At 46.5% G+C, this 23354-nt stretch overlaps 1 protein-coding gene across 1 annotated transcript in view; it reads right to left on the bottom strand.

Moving 5' to 3' along the window:
• The window catches only part of fign (fidgetin), a 23029-nt gene extending 15283 nt beyond the window's left edge, over positions 1-7746 (bottom strand). The window contains 2 exon segments of the mRNA XM_060039176.1: positions 6874-6993; positions 7501-7746. Coding sequence (XP_059895159.1) covers positions 6874-6993; positions 7501-7678 — 298 coding nt within the window. The 5' untranslated portion in view covers positions 7679-7746.
• Positions 7747-23354: the final 15608 nt, after the last annotated feature.

Raw genomic sequence — 23354 nt, 5'->3', positions numbered from 1 at the left:
CAGAGAGAGTAGAGACAGAGAGAGTAGAGACAGAGAGAGTAGAGACAGAGAGTAGAGACAGAGAGAGTAGAGACAGAGAGAGTAGAGACAGAGAGTAGAGACAGAGAGAGTAGAGACAGAGTGAGAGTAGAGACAGAGTGAGAGTAGAGACAGAGAGTAGAGACAGAGAGAGTAGAGACAGAGAGTAGAGACAGAGAGTAGAGACAGAGAGAGTAGAGACAGAGTGAGAGTAGAGACAGAGAGTAGAGACAGAGTGAGAGTAGAGACAGAGAGTAGAAACAGAGTGAGAGTAGAGACAGAGAGTAGAGACAGAGAGTAGAGCTGTCTCTGTGACGGTGTCTTAGCGGTGTAAGTCTACAGGTTCCCTGGAGTGTCCGTCACAGAGGAGGGTCTGCCCTCATGAAGCTGAACTCTTGAACGCTGAGGGATTTCTTTGTGCTCCCCCCTTTTCTCCTGATTTTTAAATTAATCTGATTCCACATGGACCGAGACTGCCTGTCAAACGGGCCACACACAAAACAAGATGGCCGCCAACTGTACATGTATTATGCACAAGTGGGAGCAGTTGAAGAAATACATCTTTAACAAAGCACCACGAAGTGTTACAACAGTGCAACCCAGTCTCACGGAAATACGTGACACTGTCACGTCATTTAATCTATTCATTCGTGATCTGGGACACGTAAACATTTCTAACAATAGGACAGCTTTTGGCCACCCGTTTCTACTTTCACCTTTGATTCTGAGAAATTGTGACAATTCACAGATATATTTAATGAGTTGCTCTGTAGGCAAACCGCGACGGAAAAAAAGGTAGCTGCTTCATCTCTTCTTTTTCGAATGAGTTTGAAATTTGTGCTTTTGGCACGAAAAAATGTAAATTACGTGTCCCAGATCACGAAGGAATAGATTAAATGACGTGACGTGACAGTGTCACATATTTCCGTGAGACTGGGTTGATCAGTGGATGTTTCTATTGTCCGGGGTGGCCCTTCTGAGCAAGGTTGCTTTGAGAACACAACTCATTAAGAACACAACTCATTAAGAACGCAACTCATTAAGAACACGTACAGAGGGAATCTGTGACCTCTGCTCACCAGCCTGCACCTTAGTACCCTCACAACCATACACAAGCTCCTCTCTGGTCTCTCCTCTATGCCTCCCCTTGTCTCTCCTCTCCTCTATTCCTTCCCTTGTCTCTCCTCTCCTCTATGCCTCCCCTTGTCTCTCCTCTCCTCTATGCCTTCCCTTGTCTCTCCTCTCCTCTATTCCTTCCCTTGTCTCTCCTCTCCTCTATTCCTTCCCTTGTCTCTCCTCTCCTCTATGCCTTCCCTTGTCTCTCCTCTCCTCTATTCCTTCCCTTGTCTCTCCTCTCCTCTATTCCTTCCCTTGTCTCTCCTCTCCTCTATTCCTTCCCTTGTCTCTCCTCTCCTCTATTAATTTCCTTGTGGCTCCTCCCCTCCTCTCCTCCCCCCCTCCTCAGACCAAAACACATTATTTTCTTATCAATTCCGTTCCTGGTCTTTCCATTCCTTCCCCCTCATCCCCCCTCCTCCCCCTCCCCCACCTCCTCCTGCTCCTCCTCCTCCCCTCAGGCCAGACCAAAAACACATCCTCTTCCTTCCTCTCTCTCATCTCCTTTTTCTTTCCTCTTCCCTACTTCTCTCTCCTTCTCATTCCACTCCTCCTCCTCTCCCCTCGGGCAGACTGAGGCTGCTCTCCTCTCTCCTCTCTCCTCTCTCCTCTCTCCTCTCTCCTCTCTCCTCTCTCCTCTCTCCTCTCTCCTCTCTCTCGTCTCCTCAGTGAGCCTCCCTCAGCAGGGCAGGCCCGCTGCCAAGCTGTCATCCATCGCCACGTCCACCGAGGACGGACCCAACGTGGACCACAAGATCTGCTCTGATCATCTCTCTTTAATTAAGATCTCAATTCCTGAACGCCTTCTTCAGCGGAACATCAAAACATTCGTTTGAGTCAATTAGTGTGCGTTGTGATGCCTCCATTCACTCCCCCCCGCCCCCAGAGATCACCAGTCGAGGTGGAGAACTCCATCACACCACCAACAAACAGAGTGAGTCTGTGCGTGGACCGACAGAGATGGCCGCCTGTGCCGCTGCAGACAAAGGGAGGATTGTGTTTGAAAACTTGCGCGTCGGGAAGCCCGGAGAACGACGGCTCACCGGAGCCAGACGCTTTCTGGGAAGTGGAATTCCGATACTGAAAAATATTGAGTTTTCTCTAGTGAGAGTGGCGGCTTTCTCACAATACAGAAGCACCTTAGAACCCGGACAGGGAGAAACGCTTTCTCCACAAGGTTGCTCAACGATGGGGAACCGAACACTCAGAGACTCAAACTATTCTCAAGTGTCTACCACATAAAGTTATAAAAAATAGAAAAAAAATTTAAGGTCCTTGAAACTAACGATATTAGCTGTGAGAAAATAAAATGGTACTATCCAGGGTTCTGAACGGACAGTTTGGACTAGTAAAGTTTTCACACTTTTTCAATAGAAAAACCGTCTTCTCAAATCATCACCCATAATAAATCAATGTGATCAAAGGCTGAGCCTCAGCACACCAACAGACACGTCCACCGACGGCAGCGCCCAGCGCTAGAAGCTCCGCCGCTGCCACGGTAACGCCATCCCTCATCAGCAGCAGAATATAAAGCTCTGGTCTTACTCGCCGTAAGAAAATCATGAAAGTGGAATTGAAATGTAAACAGAGTAATTGAAATATAGTACAGACTATCGAACAACGCAGGCCCTCCTCCCAGTCCACATTAGTCTGAGTGCTGAACCAGTGGAGGCCGACTGGGAGCAGACCACTCTATCCCCCCTACCAGCAGGGGGAGTGGGGCCAAGGTAGACCACAGCCGAAGGGGTTGGGAAAGACAGGGTGGAGGGGGTTGGGAATGACAGGGAGGAGGGGGTTGGGAATGACAGGGAGGAGGGGGTTGGGAATGACAGGGAGAAGGTGTTGGGAAAGACAGGAGGAAGGGGTTGGGAATGACAGGGAGGAGGTGTTGGAAATGACAGCGACACCAAAGGATAATACAGGCTTTGATCCGCGTTAAGCTCTGTGTTTTAGACTGGATGCCAATCAGCACTCAACACACACTGAGATTTATCCTCCCAAAATAAAGCAAAAATGTATCTACTGTCACAAAAACGCAAACAAACATACACACACATACACACACACACACATGCACACACACACACACACACACACACACACACACACACACACACACACACATACACAGGCACACACACACACACACACACACACACACACACACACACACACACACACACACACACACACACACACACACACACACACACACACACACACACACACACACACACACACACCCACACACCTGCACACACAACATTTTAAATGCTGCATTGTGTGAGTTTGCTTACTTTTCTACCCAAAGGTTTTTTCAGCTAAATGAAAGCCGCTAACGTTTCAGGCCGGACTCCCTCACACACAGAGAGGCTGTCTGGATGAGACGCTGGGGTCAGAGTGGCCTTCATCTGCAGCGGCTCAAAACACAGCTGCTGCTACTGTCTCAGCAACTTGGACCAAGAGTCAGTGAAACACACTGATAACATAGAGCTGCACCAGTAGACACAATGATAACATAGAGCTGCACCAGTAGACACACACTGATAACATAGAGCTGCACCAGTAGACACAATGATAACATAGATCTGCACCAGTAGACACACAATGATAACATAGAGCTGCACCCGACACAATGATAACATAGAGCTGCACCAGTAGACACAATGATAACATAGAGCTGCACCAGCAGACACACTGATAACATAGAGCTGCACCAGCAGACACACAATGATAACATAGAGCTGCACCAGTAGACACACACTGATAACATAGAGCTGCACCAGTAGACACAATGATAACATAGAGCTGCACCAGTAGACACACACTGATAACATAGAGCTGCACCAGCAGACACACAATGATAACATAGAGCTGCCCCAGTAGACACACAATGATAACATAGAGCTGCACCAGTAGACACAATGATAACATAGAGCTGCAGCAGTAGACACACAATGATAACATAGAGCTGCACCAGTAGACACACAATGATAACATAGAGCTGAACCAGTAGACACACAATGATAACATAGAGCTGCACCAGTAGACACAATGATAACATAGAGCTGCACCAGTAGACACACAATGATAACATAGAGCTGCACCAGTAGACACAATGATAACATAGAGCTGCACCAGTAGACACAATGATAACATAGAGCTGCACCAGTAGACACACAATGATAACATAGAGCTGCACCAGTAGACACAATGATAAGAGCTGCACCAGTAGACACAATGATAACATAGAGCTGCACCAGTAGACACAATGATAACATAGAGCTGCACCAGTAGACACAATGATAACATAAAGCTGCACCAGTAGACACAATGATAACTTAGAGCTGCACCAGGGAGAGAGTGGTAGTTAGAGAGGGAGGGAGGGCAAGAGGAAGACAAAAGGGGGGAGGGAGAGGGAGGGAAAGGGGGAGAGGGAGGGGAGGTGCTGTAGAGAGGTGGCCCTGACACCACATTACGGGATCAGACCACTAATTATTGAGTTATTGTTATTATTATTCACACCTGAACCGAGCTGTTGGAGCTCAGTCCTGCGGAGAGGTTTCCTCCAGACCTCCTGCCTCCTCTAACGCGCTCCGTTAGTCTAGGGGGAGATCCCTCCTAGGTGCTCCTGGTGGATCAGCCTACCCCCCCCCCCCCCCCTCCCGCCGGCGGGGGAGGGGGGGGGGGCAACACAGCCAGCGGGCCGGGGGTCTCGCCCCCACGCTGGGAGGAGACCCCCTGCTGGGACACCAGACTTCACCGTCGTTCAATCAGGACTAAATATCATTATATTATATAGATTAATATATTAATATTACATCTATCAATTCCCAGGTCGAAACACTAAATGAATTGACAATGTAATTCACATTCAAATATACATCATTGTGTTTTTGAATGTCCGAAAATAAACTGCAATTAATATTAAAATGCACTCTGTTTTTACAATCATAAAATATAAAACGCTACAATGCAGCTTTTAGTTGACATACCTGTTGTAAATCCAGCCATGTAATTAAGAGCTTTAAATACACAGATTAACTCAAGCTGTTCATATTTGTATTTCACGGCTGATCGTGTGACAAACCAAGGGGGGGGGATTGCAAATACTTTAGTGTCCTGCGTTAGCGTCAATGCTATCTGCAGTGGTAGGCTATTAGCGACAGAGCTGTCAGACTGTGTGTAGACTGAGGACCCGGACAGTAGACCAGGTTCATGGGTGCTAACATGAGTACACAATAGCAGCTACAGTATTTCCTCTTTGTTCTAATGCAGAACACCAGGCTGTATAGGATGAGTACAACGTTTATTTAGCTTAACAGTGAGAATTAATGGACTTAGAATAACAAACTAAATGTTGGCTCTAGTGGAAAATGCATTCGTTAAAGAGTTTTTTTTTTCTCCCACTGAAATACACATGTTAAAACAGGGAGACCCAACAGAGTGGTGTGTGTGTGTGTGTGTGTGTGTGTGTGTGTGTGTGTGTGTGTGTGTGTGTGTGTGTGTGTGTGTGTGTGTGTGTGTGTGTGTGTGTGTGTGTGTGGTGTTCTGTTGTCCTGTTTAATCAGAACATAAGGTGAACTACCAATAGGATGTCCTGTTCAATCAGAAGATCACGTCAACAGGATGTCGTGTTTAATCCAGACTAATTGAAGACCGTCCCGGGTTACAGTGAGAACAGGCCATTGACCATGCTCATCTCCCCTCAAAGCCTCTCGCTAAAACCACACAATAAAATAAAGTCATAATATTAATATGGCGTTGAGGGGATGAATGCAACAGGACTGATGTTGTATCGTTCATATTTATTTAAGATAGACGCGTGTGCCTGTTCATTATATACACTAATTAGATGAAGGATGATCTTGTTAGCTATTAGCACATATAACCTAACTTAACTGTAATTGATCAAATTATATTAACTGAAAAAAACGCATTTCAGTGAAAGTCTTTATTTTTTTAAATCATACCCATTCTGCAGGTTGATTTTAAATTCCTCTCCATTTAGTTTTTTACTGTCATCAATTGGTTTTGGTAATTATGACGTATTAGCTCTGAGATAAGAAAAGTTATATGCACATGTTTAGTCCTTCCATTTTAGTCCTTCAGATATATATAATGTCAGGACAAAGCAAGCCTTATGAAATGGAATATATATATATATATATATATATATATATATATATATATATATATATATATAGAACCCTGCTACATACAGATATAATTAGAAATAGTAGATATTTAAGATAGAGGCCATTGCCTCATAAATATATCGTATTTTAAATATGTGCTTCATAAGTTCACATCGTTGCTCATCGTCACATCAGACTCATTGTATTATATTGTGATATTAATTTACAAAATAGAAGTTACTGTACGGTAGATCATGCTATTCTACAATACCCCTCTTCAGATTCCTAGAAACATTCTCTAACCACCTTTGATATTCTATCTTTTCTTCATAGGGTTTATAAACAGTGGAAATCCAAAGCAATAATATAAAATGCATCAACAACCGCATAACATTTATTCATGGCTTGAGATTAAGACTATTAGAAAAAGGAAGCCACATTCATAATAGGCCTACCTTATTAATGATCATTATCATAATCATTACACTTTTGTCAACTTTGTAGTCAATCAATGCATGCGTGGGTCAACAACCGAAGATAATCAATAACATGAAACAGTGATAATCTATTACATGGTAATATCAAGTGAATATAGGCCTACCATAAAGATTGCTGCTGGTGATCATGTCTTGAAGCCTGAAACGAGACGAGAGGCAATCAGGAGGAATCCAGAGGTTCACTTCACACTCCTTCCCTCGACCCGCAGCTCTCAGGGTTAAGGCTGTTAGGGTTAAGGTTAAGGCTGTTCATCGGGTATTCGTTTAAGATTCACTTCTTCATCATGAAGAACAATCACAGAAAGAGTCTGATATTATCCCGTAGAAAGGAAGCGACCGAACAGGAGAACATTGAAACCCAAAAGACGAGCTGACATTAAACACCGGGACAGTGATCCAGACATGACAACATCTCGATAACATATTTATCTATCCATGCATCTATCGATTCATTATCTATTCACCGTCCGCTCGCACTCAAGTCATCTACCTGACGTGAACTACTTGCAGGAAAGTTGTTCAGCCTTGCATCCAAACAAGCAATTGCGAATATTAATTGCAATTGGATATTTCGAAAACGAAAGTTGCAGAAGGCTTTAATAATATAATGTATAAATAACGATGTTGTTTTCTGGCGTGTTAATATGAATAATAAGTCTCCATATCGCGCAGTGCCGCCGTCTGATCAGAGAGCTCATCATAAAGCTTCTCTTTAATTCGTTAAGACTGACCTGTTGTCTGACAGCCGTCAGTCAGTCTGATCAGTCTGGTGATGAAGATGATGAGGAGGAGTCCTCTACTCGCGACTGCAGAGGCAGAGGCTGAGGAGAGGCTGAGGGGAGGAGAGGAGAGGCTGCTCTGCCATGTTGGAGCCCGCTGGACGCACCGGGGCAGCGGCGAACTGCGCATGTCCGGCTGGGAGAACCAAATTCAAAGCAATTTAACTTCTGCGATTAGCAGGAAGTAGTCTCGTGAGACCATAGCAATCTCGCGAGTTCATATTTGATCTCGCTCTAGATATCAGTCTGGGCTCGATCCCGTTGTAAAACGTTCCCCTTAAAATCGCAAAAAATCCGAAATGGACCAATCAGTGCTCGGGAAAGATATTGACCAATCAGCGCCCGGTGAACATATGGACCAATCAGCGCTAAGCAAAGGGAGTTTCAGAATAAGGAGCGCCAGTCTTCCAGAAAAAAGAAAAGATGGCTGCGCTAGCAAGAAAATTGTAGCATCCATTCACCAAACAGTATTTCTCGAGGCTTTGTAACAGATTAGCAGAAAGCTTCTCTCAGATTACTAAATGTTTTCTATTCCATCTGGATTCAGCGAGAGCTGCCCTTTGATTGGCAGGAGTGTAAGGCGTGGCCTTATATGAGGGCCCCCTGGCCGGGACGCCGCCGGGCCCCTTGTTAGGGCGAGGCGGGGCCCCTGGGCATGCGGGCCGGCCCCTGGGTGGGGCCCCTTGGCCGGACGCCAGTGTTCAGCAGGGGAGAACGTCCACATTGTGTTTTTGGGGGGATGGCAGAGTCCTGGTATCGGTATCGTTATCTTTCGTCCCTACCCCGTCTGCCATATTCTATTTGTGTAGCTTTCACATTTTTTATTTGAGTTTAAATGTATAGTTTACAGGATGCTGCCTGCTGACGTTTAGAGGAAGCAGCAAAGGTAATTCTGGGTAATGTAGGAACCGAAGCCCCAGCAGCAGATCTGGGGTAGCCTGATGGTAAAGGGGCAGATTGAGGGTTTCAGTCTTACTGCTTCACCACAAGCAGCATCCTTCTGCTGATGCTGTCTGATAAGATGCATATAGAAAGATACATTAGCTGCTCAGTATTAAAACAGAATTAAGCAATTTTGTAGAAATAAAACATACTTGTGGGATGAATGATCCCATCTTGAATAAAGTCACAAATCAACCGTGAAGTGTAAAGACTTGTGACGCCATGAACCCAAATGTCCCCCACAACACCAGCCTGCCCCGCCAGCGGACAGCCGGCCAGGCGCAGATGCTCAGACCAGCGTGTGTGTTTGTGTGTTTGTGTGCAGGTCTATGTAAGTGTGCAGATGTGTGTGTGTGTGTGTGTACGTGTGTGTGTGTGTGTGTGTGTGTGTGTGTGTGTGTGTGTGTGTGTGTGTGTGTGTGTGTGTGTCTGTGTGTCTGTGTGTGTGTGTGTCTGTGTCTGTGTGTGTGTGCAGGTGTCCATTGCACCAGTGATATTTCCTCCATGTTCTTTGGAGGTCATGGAGGAAAAACAACCGCAGTGCATTTCCAGGTGGAGCCACGTCCACTGTCTCCACCCCCTCCTCTGACCCCCCCCCTCAGCTCCACCACCACCCCTACCTCCTCCACCACCTCGAATAGCCCCACCACCACTTCCACCACCCTAACCACCTCCACCACTGACACCACCTCCACCACTGACACCACCTCCACCACCACCACCACCTCCACCACTCACATCACCTCCACCACTGACACCACCAGCTCCACCACCACTGACACCACCAGCTCCACCACCACAATCTCCTCCACCCCCTCCACCAACACCACCTCCTCCACTTCCTTCCCCGTCACAACAACTACCACCTCCACCAATCCCCCAGACCAGACCAGACCAGAGACCAGAAAGGAGGAGACCAGGCCAGAGGAGAGACCAGACCACACCAGAGGAGAGACCAGAAAGGAGGAGACCAGACCAGAGGAGAGACCAGACCAGAGGAAAGACCAGAAAGGAGGAGACAAGACCAGAGGAGAGACCTGACCAGACCAGACCAGAGGAGAGACCAGACCAGACCAGAGGAGAGACCAGACCAGACCAGAGGAGAGACCAGAAAGGAGGAGACCAGACCAGAGGAGAGACCAGACCAGAGGAGACCAGAGGAGAGACCAGAAAGGAGGAGACCAGACCAGAGGAGAGACCAGACCAGACCAGAGGAGAGACCAGACCAGACCAGAGGAGACCAGAGGAGAGACCAGACCAGACCAGAGGAGAGACCAGACCAGAGGAGAGACCAGAAATGAGGAGACCAGACCAGAGGAGAGACCAGACCACAGGAGAGACCAGACCAGACCAGAGGAGACAAGAGGAGAGACCAGAGGAGACTAGAGGAGAGACCAGAAAGGAGGAGACCAGACCAGAGGAGAGACCAGAGGAGAGACCAGAAAGGAGGAGACCAGACCGGAGGAGAGACCAGAAAGGAGGAGACCAGACCAGACCAGAGGAGACCAGAGGAGAGACCAGACCAGAGGAGAGACCAGACCAGAGGAGACCAGAGGAGAGACCAGACCAGAGGAGAGACCAGACCAGAGGAGACCAGAGGAGAGACCAGACCAGAGGAGGCCAGAGGAGAGACCAGACCAGAGGAGACCAGAGGAGAGACCAGACCAGAACAGACCAGAGGAGAGACCAGACCAGAGGAGAGACCAGACCAGAACAGACCAGAGGAGAGACCAGACCAGAGGACACCAGAGGAGACCATAGGAGAGACCAGACCAGAGGAGAGACCAGACCAGACCAGAGGAGAGACCAGACCAGAGGAGACCAGAGGAGAGACCAGATCAGAGGAGACCAGAGGAGAGACCAGACCAGAGGAGACCAGAGGTGCATTTCACCAGAGCTTCCAATGAGTTTCACTTTGTTTCCACTAAGGGCGGAAACGTGATTTAAACGCTAAACATTATTCAAGATATCGTGCCAACAAATTCACGCCGGCAGCGTGTGAAGTGCGTCCACAGAGCCAACCCTTATCACAGAAGAGCCTTCAAACTCACGCATTCATTGATCATTAACTGACGGATCAGGGACGGCTGCGGCAACAGGGAACACATTCAATGATCAAAGTCGTCCATATAGAATATGATAATAAAACCTATAGAATATGATAATAAAACCTATAGAATATGATGATAAAACCTTTAGAATATGATAATAAAACCTATAGAATATGATAATAAAACAATTGTAATACAATAATTAAACAAAGAGAATATAATAATTAAACAAATAACATACGATAATTAAACCTAGAGAATATGATAATAAAACAAACATAATATAATGATTAAACAAAGAGAATATCATAATTAAACAAATAGCATATTATAATGAAACAAATACAATTTGATTATTAAACAAATACAATTAATAATTAAACAAATAGAATATGATAATTAACTAATAGAATGATAAAACATTTGCTGGAAACCACAAGCAATCTGATCCCCTTCCCCCCTACACACACACACACACACACACACACACACACACACACACACACACACACACACACACACACACACACACACACACACACACACACACACACACACACACACACACACCAGCCGCCCACCCCCCCAGGCTGCACCCGGCCGTCTCCCAGGGCGTGTGGACCCTGATGTCCGCTCTGTGATCCCCTCAACGTGTTGCTGAGTCGCTCGCTCCTACCTGAGAGGCTCCTCCCCACGGAGCCACGTGAGGCTGAGCGCCTCGGCCAATCAAACGCCTCCCCATCATTTTTAGTTCATATATATATATTAGTGGTGGGCATAGATTAATTTCTTTGATCTAGATTAATCTAGATTAATTTCAATTAATCTAGATTAAAATGGCAAACGGCAAAAAATCTGTTTGTTTACCTTGACAGCGGTCAATTATACTGGGCAATGGTGATTTATCAAATATACTTCACCGCCGGAAGTTGTGAAGTGCCCATGCAAGTGAACGGAGCATAAACAAAAATAATTGACAGCTGAACGTTGGGAAGGCCCATGCAAGTGAATGGAGCAGTCTACAGCATTGAGAAGAGCCGTGTAATAATCCATAATAATGTAAGGTTTAGAAGTTAAATATTTGAAAGTTGTAGAATAAATTAATATAATTTATATTGGAGTTAATTTGCTAGAAATGTAGGGGAGAGCCGGGTCGATTGAAACACGGGACGATTGAAACACAGCGATTTCCTCGAGAACCACGCAAGGCTTTCACGTTAAATTCCGTCACTACGTTCGGCACGCAAGACTGACCAACCCCACGAAATTTCATGTAATGACGTCCCACCGTTCAAATGTTATCCCCCAAACCTGTTTTAGAGACCGCTAACTAAAATCCTTCCTGCGGTAGTTTTTTTGTAATAAATAGTTGTGTTTTTTGTCTCATGCCATAATAATATGACTATACAACAGATGAATTAGTACTTAAACCTGTGTTAAAGTGTGCGATGTCAGAGTTTTGAAGTTTAGAGGTAAAAAAGGTTTAAGTGTCAGTAGTCGCTGTCGGGACGATTGAAACACTTGTTTCAAACGCAACAGGAGTCATGTTATCCGGTTGACGTGGTAGTTTTTGTTTAAATAAATAAAAGGATGTTCAACTGTGTATCCTTAAACATGACTTAGGACAGGGTAATAAGTAAATTGAATGCAAATTTAGTCGTCCAAAAGAAGAAAGGTGAGTTTTAATCGAAATGTGCATCTTGACAATTACGCACGGGCCAAAAATATATTTTAACCTATTTATATTATGCGGAATTATGTGAAATTTTAGCAATGACGAATACACTACTATGTTGTCCGGTATATTGCATAAAAACAAGAGTAAGTTCAATAGTTTCTTTTTAAAATATGCTGTTTCATTCGTCCCGCATGTGTGTTTCAAACGTCCCGACTAGGCGGGGCGTTTGAAACAGATGTCAACTTACTTTCAAAGTTAAAAAACAGCTCGATCATCCAACATATGTATTAAATTACACTTGAAACTAAGATAACACACATGTGAGTTGTTGATCACATGTTGAAATTATTTGTATACGTAACGTCATCTTTGAAAAAGACGTTCAACTGAAAAGTGTTTCAATCGACCCGGCTCTCCCCTACTTAAAATTTTTAGTCAGTTAATCATTTACATATTTATGTTACACAATTATTACATATTTACATGTTTACATGTTTAACACAGTCAGGATATTCTGCTGAATCTGCCTCTCTGATTCCCTCATGTTTACCTCAGTCTAAATTCTAGCTTCTGATTGCTTAGTTCAGTCACGTGATGGGTCCGAACAAGGAAGTGTTTGAAAATAGATTAACGGCGATATTTTTTTTATCGCGCGATAAAAGTTTCGCGTTAACGCAGCCGTTAATGCCGATAACGGCCCACCACTTATATATATATATATATATTGTGCTTAAATCGTATGAATAAAAAAGATCATACCATGCAACAATGATACAGCTAGCGCCTGTTCCACAAGCACGGTGTGGAGCTTTAATGCTGCTGTTAGCATTGCGCCGTGCTAAAGGAACCAGACTAGAGCTTTAATACTGCTGTTAGCATAGCGCCGTGCTAAAGGAACAAGACTAGAGCTCTAATACTGCTGTTAGCATTGCGCCGTGCTAAAGGATCCAGACTAGAGCTTTAATACTGCTGTTAGAATAGCGCCGTGCTAAAGGAACCAGACTAGAGCTTTAATACTGCTGTTAGCATAGCGCTGTGCTAAAGGAACCAGACTAGAGCTTTAATTCTGCTGTTAGCTTAGCGCCGTGCTAAAGGAACCAGACTAGAGCTTTAATACTGCTGTTAGCATAGCGCCATCCTAAAGGAACCAGGCTAGAGCTTTAATACTGCTGTTAGCATAGCGACGTGCTAAAGGAACCAGACTAGAGCTTTTATACTGCTGTTAGCATAGCGCCATCCTAAAGGAACCAGGCTAGAGCTTTAATACTGCTGTTAGCATAGCGACGTGCTAAAGGAACCAGGCTAGAGCTTTAATACTGCTGTTAGCAGAGCTAAAGGAACCAGGGACAGCTTTAATACTGCTGTTAGCATAGCGCTGTGCTTAAAAAAACAGGCATGGTGTGCTCTCTGAAAGATCATGTTGAAGGTGAAATCTACCAAAACCGTCTTGCGTGGCAGAGTCCTGTGGACCGGAGTGCTGTGGACCGGAGGGCTGTGGACCGGGGTCCTGTGGACCGGAGTGCTGTGGACCGGAGTGCTGTGGACCGGAGTGCTGTGGACCGGGGTCCTGTGCATCAGGGTCCTGTGGACCGGAGTCCTGTTGACCGGAGTTCTGTGTATCAGAGTCCTGTGGACCGGAGTGCTGTGGACCGGGGTCCTGTGGACCGGAGTGCTGTGGACCGGAGTGCTGTGGACCGGAGTCCTGTGGACCGGAGTCCCCTGTGGACTCCCGGGTGGACCACTGAGCCCACTGAGCCGTTACATAGCCTCACGCATGCCCTAGAGACCGTGTTACTGCTTATTCACGCCATTACTGAAGTTCTCATGAGGACAAATACACAACTATCGTATTGTCCAAATACTGCATGTTTGTGGTGTCTGATTGAGTTTTCCATCGTGAGGCTGTAATGACTGTAGAAGGACTTCTCTCTTCTAAACACAGAGAAACATAATATTTATTTGGTGACACAAGAGGGCAAAAAGGCAATTTATACCGGGAGCTCCATATCGATTCCATTTACCAACAGATCCATTTTAATTAAATATTCAGAAGTGTGTGGAGGTGACAGCAGGCGCACACTGGTACTTTCTCCTCATTGTTTTTCCAAAACGCTACAATTCCCACAGCAATGCTTTTATAATGCTCCCATGTACTCTAGTATTTAACGTATTGAGGCAGCACCGGGTAATAATTTAAATCGTTTTGTAGTCAAAGGGTATTTTATATTTTTTCCTGGGTACGAACATTCGTGTATGAATTTTAATGGAGACACTTAAATGGTAATTATTCCACTCAGCCACAAACGTAACAACTGGAATTCAATCAGTGTCCCTGTATAATGATGGTCATTAGGAGACAGAAAATAATAATGACATCCTATCTGCATTAAACCTGCAGACACTCACACAATGATGGGGGGGCCATTATTGATCGCCATGGCGATGAGCAATTGTCACTTTTCAGCGCTGGCCATGAGTTTTAAATACAACAGTGTTTTCCCTCCAAACTATTTCAGCCTCTCACTGAAGTGTTCATTCAGTTGGCGGAGCGTCTCATTGTCTGAGATTCTAATCTGGATCCTTTGTTGTTCCTCAGCCGGTGGACGACGGACGGCAGAGCCGAAGGATAACGGTGAGGATCTACACCGCATATGCAATGCTGTAGTGGGAAGGTCTCCCAAACACACGTCCTCTACCTCACTGCTGCACTGAGGTGCTCACTAAGCACAGGAAACACCACTCAGAAGAACACTGTTAGTCGCTCTGGATCACAGCGTCGGCTCACTGAGTAAATAAGCAATCGATGCCCAAGGAGGAGATGTTTCTGAATTCTGCTGTCATACACAGACAGGGTTGCATCAGTATAATGCACACAGGTATACTGCTCTTTGCTATTTGGTTTAGTGTGTGTGTGTGTGTGTGTGTGTGTGTGTGTGTGTGTGTGTGTGTGTGTGTGTGTGTGTGTGTGTGTGTGTGTGTGTGTGTGTGTCTGTGTGTGCGTATGTGTGTCTGTGTGTGTGAATGTGTGTGTCTATGTGTGTGTATGTGTGTGTGTGTGTGTGTGTGTGTGTGTGTGTGTGTGTGTGTGTGTGTGTGTGTGTGTGTGTGTGTGTGTGTGTGTGTGTGTGTGTGTGAAATCCGACTTCGGTCAGTGAGTATTTTCTTATTTCTGACTCCAGCTGGGGACAGAATTGATGCCACTATGGGGGGAGTGTGTGTGTGTGTGTGTGTGTGTGTGTGTGTGTGTGTGTGTGTGTGTGTGTGTGTGTGTGTGTGTGTGTGTGTGTGTGTTTGTGTGTGTGTGTGTGTGTGTGCGGGTGTGTGGGGGGTGGTGTTAAGTTTATACAAGACTGAAGTATATATAACTTGGCAGACTAAATATCACACGGTTTTAAGAAGATTATACTGATATTTATTCTGCATATAATAAATATCTCAATGAACATGTCCTTTCTAGTGTCCCTCTGGAGCCTAAAGGACTCTTTGCATTTGGAGGTAGGTTTAGTTTGTGTCTTACGGCAGGAGCAGATATCTGGTGAATGGGGGAACGTCCACATATTGTACGACAGGCACAGCCCCTTGGGTGGGTTCCAAGATGGCTGCTTGGTAGAATAATTGAATAAGAAGTCCTATCAAATGAGGCATGATTTACAGGCCTTCTGCTGCCCACCAGCTCCATCTGTTTGATTCTCAGAGCTCTGACACGCTGACTTTTGAGAGGGAAACAGCAGTAATGTAATTGTGGAGCGAGTGATACAGCAGATGATCCAAGGACTGTTTGACCGCCTGGCTGAGGAAGAGTTGGGAGTGGCTGGGTCACACTCTCTCCAACAAAGTGGGACGACTACGTTTGCTCTGCAGTGTCCACAGTATAACCACCACCAACTACATCGTAGAAGAAGAAGAAGAAGAAGAAGAAGAAGAAGAAGAAGAAGAAGAAGAAGAAGAAGAAGAACAAGAAGAAATAGAAGAAGAAGAAGAAGAAGAAGAACAAGAATTTTTGCTTAGATTGAATGATTATAATAATATTAATAATAATAGTTATTATTTTTCTAAGAATAAGATAAGTAATAAGATTCATCATTATCTGAAACATCATTGAACATGATTTGCACATAAGCAGACCATCAGTCAACACAGAACGAGGAGCACAGTCTAATCATTCACAACAAGTGATTTCAATCAAGCAGCATGCGATCAGCGAACCTGGCGTTGGTGTCCCCCAGCGTGAGGAGGGGATGAAGAGCAGCCCCTCGGCCAGGGAGCCCCCAGACCCTCTGTTTACTCTCTCTGTTGACTCTCTCACACCAGATGAGCTCCACTCGCCCGCCGCTGAAATGGAATTTGTGGCAGACGACTCTGTTTCTATTCCCAAATAGAGTTCAGTCCTCCCAGAGAACGGGCGTGGATTGAGCTGAGAACTCGCTGTCTGTGATCCCCCCGGGAGCTGGGGCCTCAGCGCACCTCAGAGGGTCTGTTGACCACTCACACACACACGCACACACACACACACAAACGCACACACACACACGCACACACACACACACTCACACACACACACACACACGCACGCACGCACACACACACACATGCACACGCACACACGTACGCACGCACAGCCCTGGTTTCATTCCCTGTACTGGTGTTCTTGTTTTGGAGGCTGGGCTGAGGCTGGGCTGAGGCTGGGCTGAGGCTGGGCTGAGGCTGGGCTGAGGCTGAGGCTGGAGGCTGGAGGCTGGGCTGGAGGAGCCTCCTGCCTCATGCAGCTCGGAGTGTGAATAGTGTTTCAGATCATTGCTGGAAAGTAAAGATAAACGGACAAACTTGATATTCTATTTGGGCCCACATCGCATCCCGAAACAACGTGACGCACATTAGCGTGTTGTTGGGGACGACTGACACTTATTGCTGTGAACCATAGTGATGATAAATGATCGTTTTAGAGACTGGTTTACGGTAGAGCCATTATCAGGATATTGTAGAGGAGGCAAACAGCCATTAATATTCATTATAATTCAGACCACTGAACTGAATGCTGATATGCTCCTAATGTCTGTTTGATGTTTTAACGCATCAACAGAAAGATAATGTTGGTTGAAGTTTCATCTTAATGTCAAATTTAGTTTATTTTTGTTTAAATGTAATTTCTAGTATGGTGGATAGTAGGAAAACAGATTGATTCACTGGGAATGTAGAAAGAGGAATTCCTTATTTTAACTTCCTTGATCATAATATGCTCTCTGAGCTCTCTATGCTACAGCTAATGCTATAACTGCTATAAGCTACAGCTAAAGCTATAACTGCTATAAGCTACATCTAAAGCTAGAACTGCTATAGGCTACAGCTAAATCTAGAACTGCTATAAGCTACAGCTAAAGTTAGAACGGCTATAGGCTACAGCTAAATCTAGAACTGCTATAAGCTACATCTAAAGCTAGAACTGCTATAAGCTACAGCTAAAGCAATAACAGCTATAAGCTACAGCTAAAACTGCAACAGCCACATGCCAAAGCTAAGCTATAACAGCCATATGCTAAAGCTAAGCAGCTGTAAGAGCCATATGCTAAACCTGAGCTATAACAGCTATATGCTAAAGTTAACCTATAACAGCAACATACTAAAGCTAAGCTATAAAACCTATATGCTAAAGCTATGCTATAAAAGATACATGTTCAAGCTAAGCTATAACAGCTACATACCAAAACTGAGCTATAACAGCTATATGCTAAAGCTAAGCTATAACAGCTACATGCTCAAGCTAAGCTATAACAGCTACATGCTCAAGCTAAGCTATAACAGCTATATGCTAAAGCTAAGCTATAACAGCTACATGCTCAAGCTAAGCTATAACAGCTACATGCTCAAGCTAAGCTATAACAGCTACATGCTCAAGCTAAGCTATAACAGCTATATGCTAAAGCTATGCTATAACAGCCATATACTAAAGCTAAGCTTTAACAGCTATATGCTAAAGCTAAGCTATAACAGCCATATACTGAAGCTAAGCTAAGCGTGGTTCCTCCGGTCCACTGCTGCAGGGGCTCGTCTTCGGCTCCATCTCTGTTTGTGTCCGGTAATTGGAGGAATGCTGGAGTGAGACATTCCCCGGTCTGTGTGTGAATGAGGCGAGCTGAAGGAAAGGTCAGCGCCCCGACCGGCCCCCCTCCCTAAGGGCCTCCAGCAGAGGGCCCCGCAGAACACCACAAACAATTAAACAGGGAGCCTGTGAGGTGAGGAGCCGAAGAGCCGCTGGGAGCCGCTAAGAGCCGCCAGGCCGCGGCAGCCGCTGGGCCGCGGTGGCCGCTGGGCCGTGGCTGCTGCTGGTCGCTGTTCAGCAATGATCTGCTGAGCGATCGATGGACGCATCAGCTGCCATTACTGCCCCCTCCCTGGGGAGAGGAGCGCCCACACTCACACACACACACTCACACACACACACATACACACACACACACACACACACACACACACACACACACACACACACACACACACACACACACGCACACACACACACACACACCTGCAAAACACACACACATATACACGCGCACACACCTGCAAAACACAAAACACAAACACAGGCACACAAACACCTGCAACACACACGTACATACCAACATACACGTACATACCAACACACACGTACACACACACACAAACACCCACACACACACACACACATCACCCTCAACACACACACACACCCACACACACACCTGCAACACACACACACACACCTGCCAAACACACACACATATACACACGCACGCACCTGCAAAACACAAACACAAATACACACACACCTGCAACACACACGCACAAACACACAAGCACAGACAGCTGCAACACAAACACAGACACACAAACACCTGCAACACACACGTACATACCAACACACACGTACACACAAACACCCACACACACACACATCACCCTCAACACACACACACACACACACCTGCAACAAACACAGGCACACAAACACCTGCAACACACACGTACATACCAACATACACGTACATACCAACACACACGTACACACACACACAAACACCCACACACACACACACACATCACCCTCAACACACACACACACACCCACACACACACCTGCAACACACACACACACCTGCCAAACACACACACATATACACACGCACGCACCTGCAAAACACAAATACACACACACCTGCAACACACACGCACAAACACACAAGCACAAACAGCTGCAACACAAACACAGACACACAAACACCTGCAACACACACGTACATACCAACACACACGTACACACAAACACCCACACACACACACGCAGACATACACACATCACCCTCAACACACACACACACACACCTGCAACAAACACACACACACACACCTGCAACACACGCACACACACTCAATGTGTGTGTGTGTGTGTGTGTGTGTGTGCGTGTGTGTGTGTGTGTATGCTCAAACACGTCTTGTCACACTTCATTAGCCAGAACTCATCGACATGGACGAATAAAGCTTTCACGATTCAAACACTCACAAACTTACTCAAGTCCCAGATTCAGCTCCAACCACTTGCGGACGACACAGCTGTTGTGGGCCTCATCCAGGGTGACAATGAGCTGGCCTACAGGGACAAGGTGAAACATCTGGTGGACTGGGCAAAGTCAAACACCTGAACCTCAATGTAGAAAAGACAAAGGAGATCATTGTAGGCTTCTCCGCCTAGTCATACACCCCTCCACATCAATGACACTGCGTTGGCAGTCGTCAGCAGCACTAAGTTCCTGGGGGTGCAAATGAGCGACAAGCTAACCTGGTCCCTCAACACCACCTCCCTGGCGAAGAAGGCACAGCAACACCTGCACTTCCTGCACCGGATGAGGAGAGTCTCCCTCCCCCCTCCCATCCTGATCACCTTCTACAGAGGCGTTATCGAGAGTCTGCTGACCAACTGCATCGCCGTCTGGTTTGGGGCCTGCAAGGCCTCGGACCGGAAGTCTCTTTAGAGAGGGGTGAGGACAGCGGAGAGAATCATGGGGTCCCCGCTCCCCTCCATCCGGGACATTGGGCAGAAGCGCTGCCTGACCAGAGCCCATCTCCTCTGACTCCGCCCACCCTCACCACTGACTGCTTTCCATGCTGAACTCTGGCAGGAGGTTCCGCAGCATCCATAGTAGGACATCTAGGTTCAGTGACAGTTTATTCCCCCTGGCCATTAGACTGTTGAACACCCACGCCCCCGCCCCCCACACACACACCCACCCTCTTAGTATTTTAACCTTTTTTACTTCAAGCCATCTTTTTATATTCTCTGTCCAATCCACCGTGAGCCAAGGTAACGACATTTCGTTTAATATGTGCACTGGGGCACTTATTGTGTAGTATTATGGAACAATAGTGTAAGGAATGCCTTTATTTTGTAGTAACCGGATGGACGTTGGTACCGGGGGCGGGTTAGCTGGAGTCCCGTGGATGCACACTAGCCTACGACTGCTGTACAGAGTTGATAATAAAGACAGACTCCGATTGCGTCGTTGTACCAACCCTCATTATAATAATAACTCGACAATTGAATAACAATAAAGTAAGTCTAAGTCTTTGTCTGTATTTGTGTTTGTTTATACATATATATATATATATTTATATGCATGTATATATATATATATATATATATATATATGTACACACATGCATATTAAAAGATATACGTGACGGTTGAGGGGCGTTCAGCTGGGTGGTGCTGAAAACATCTGCAGGCTCTGTGAAGACACAGCAGAGGGTTGAGGGACTGACAGACATACAGCAGACAGACTGAAGACACAGCAGCAGACAGACTGACAGACATACAGCAGACAGACTGAAGACAGAGCAGACTGACAGACTGACAGCCTGAAGACACAGCAGCAGACAGACTGAAGACAGAGCAGACTGACGACACAGCAGCAAACTGACAGACTGAAGACACAGCAGACAGACTGAAGACACAGCAGACAGACTGACAGACTGAAGACACACAGCAGACAGACTGACAGACTGAAGACACACAGGAGACAGACTGAAGACACAGCAGACAGACTGAAGACACACAGCAGACAGACTGACAGACTGAAGACACACAGGAGACAGACTGAAGACACACAGGAGACAGACTGAAGACACAGCAGACAGACTGACAGACTGAAGACACACAGCAGACAGACTGACAGACTGAAGCTCTGTTGGCTGCTCTCCAGAACTGAGCCTGCGGAGTTCTGGACACACAGACCCTCGCTCAACACTTCCTAGAGGATAATCACAATGTTTGCACTCTGAGGATCATGTTTTACTGCTATTTTTTTTCTTGACGTTGAGGAAAAATAAATTAATTGGTTCCCTGGCCTATTGTGTCTAAACACTCTGAGCGCTTAGTGTTGTACTGCTCACTGTGCTCGAGCAGAGAGATTCCTTCCAGGTTTTATACTGTATGTACACACACACACACACACACACACACACACACACACACACACACACACACACACACACACACACATACACACACACACACACACACACACACACACACACGCACACACACACACACGCACACACACACACACACACACACACACACACACACACACACACACACACACACACACACACACACTTTATATATCCGTAATAATAGGCAAGATTAGATTCCCATCAGCCTATCGATTCCTACTGCAGCGTCAGTAGAGCGCTGCTCAGGGCCGCTGGCTGAGGAATGAAGGATGGAGAGGAGACCGGTCCTCATCCTCTCTTAGGATGGAGAGGAGAGAGGAGACCGTCCTCCGCCTCTCTGAGGATGGAGAGGAGAGAGACCGTCCTCCGCCTCTCTGAGGATGGAGAGGAGAGAGACCGTCCTCCGCCTCTCTGAGGATGGAGAGGAGAGAGACCGTCCTCCGCCTCTCTGAGGATGGAGAGGAGGGAGGAGACGTCCTCCGCCTCTCTGAGGATGGAGAGGAGAGAGGAGACCGTCCTCCGCCTCTCTGAGGATGGAGAGGAGAGAGACCGTCCTCAGCCTCTCTGAGGATGGAGAGGAGAGAGGAGACCGTCCTCGGCCTCTCTGAGGATGGAGAGGAGAGAGGAGACCGTCCTCCGCCTCTCTGAGGATGGAGAGGAGAGAGACCGTCCTCCGCCTCTCTGAGGATGGAGAGGAGAGAGACCGTCCTCGGCCTCTCTGAGGATGGAGAGAAGAGAGGAGACCGTCCTCGGCCTCTCTGAGGATGGAGAGGAGAGAGAGGTCCTCTCCAGTGAATAATATTTATTTACATATACTTATGTATAAACGGGTGTTTTCATTGGAAAACGAGACTTGACCTGTCCACATACTTTGACAATTAGCTGATGAGCTCGCTGTGAGTTAATAAGGTACGTTGTTAATCAGCAACACAGGAAGTCAGAGAAGAGGTGCTAGTCCGACGCTGAAGCATCCTTGCTCTGAGGATCTGATGAGTTACAAAACATGATGGCTTCGAGGGAGGGAAAACAGAGAGGAGAGAGAGATAGAGGGAGATGGAGAGGAGAGAGAGGGACAGAGAGGAGAGAGAGAGAGAGAGAGAGAGAGAGAGAGAGAGAGAGAGAGAGAGAGAGAGAGAGAGAGAGAGAGAGAGAGAGAGAGAGAGGGGGACAGAGAGGAGAGAGAGTAGAGAGAGAGAGAGAGAGAGAGAGAGAGAGGGGAGAGAGAGAGAGAGAGAGAGAGAGAGAGAGAGAGAGAGAGAGAGAGGGAGAGGAGAGAGGGGGACAGAGAGGAGAGAGAGAGAGAGAGAGAGAGAGAGAGAGAGGAGAGAGAGAGAGGAAGAGAGAGACAGAGAGACAGAGAGGAGAGAGGGACAGAGAGGAGAGAGAGGAGAGAGGGACAGAGAGGAGAGAGAGGAGAGAGGGACAGAGAGGGACAGAGAGGAGAGAGAGGAGAGAGGAGAGAGGGACAGAGAGGAGAGAGGAGAGAGAGGGACAGAGAGGAGAGAGAGGAGAGAGGAACAGAGGGGGACAGAGGGACAGAGAGGGACAGAGAGGAGAGAGAGGGACTCTACTGACAGCTGATAGAGACCTGCTCACAAAGTTACATTCAGCAATAACCCTCTGTAACACATGTTGAATCACATCACCAC

This window comes from Gadus macrocephalus, chromosome 20 (genome assembly GCF_031168955.1).
Source record: "Gadus macrocephalus chromosome 20, ASM3116895v1".
NCBI lineage: Eukaryota > Metazoa > Chordata > Actinopteri > Gadiformes > Gadidae > Gadus > Gadus macrocephalus.
The sequence above is the reverse complement of the archived record's forward strand: the minus strand, read 5'-3'. Positions and strand labels throughout refer to the sequence as shown.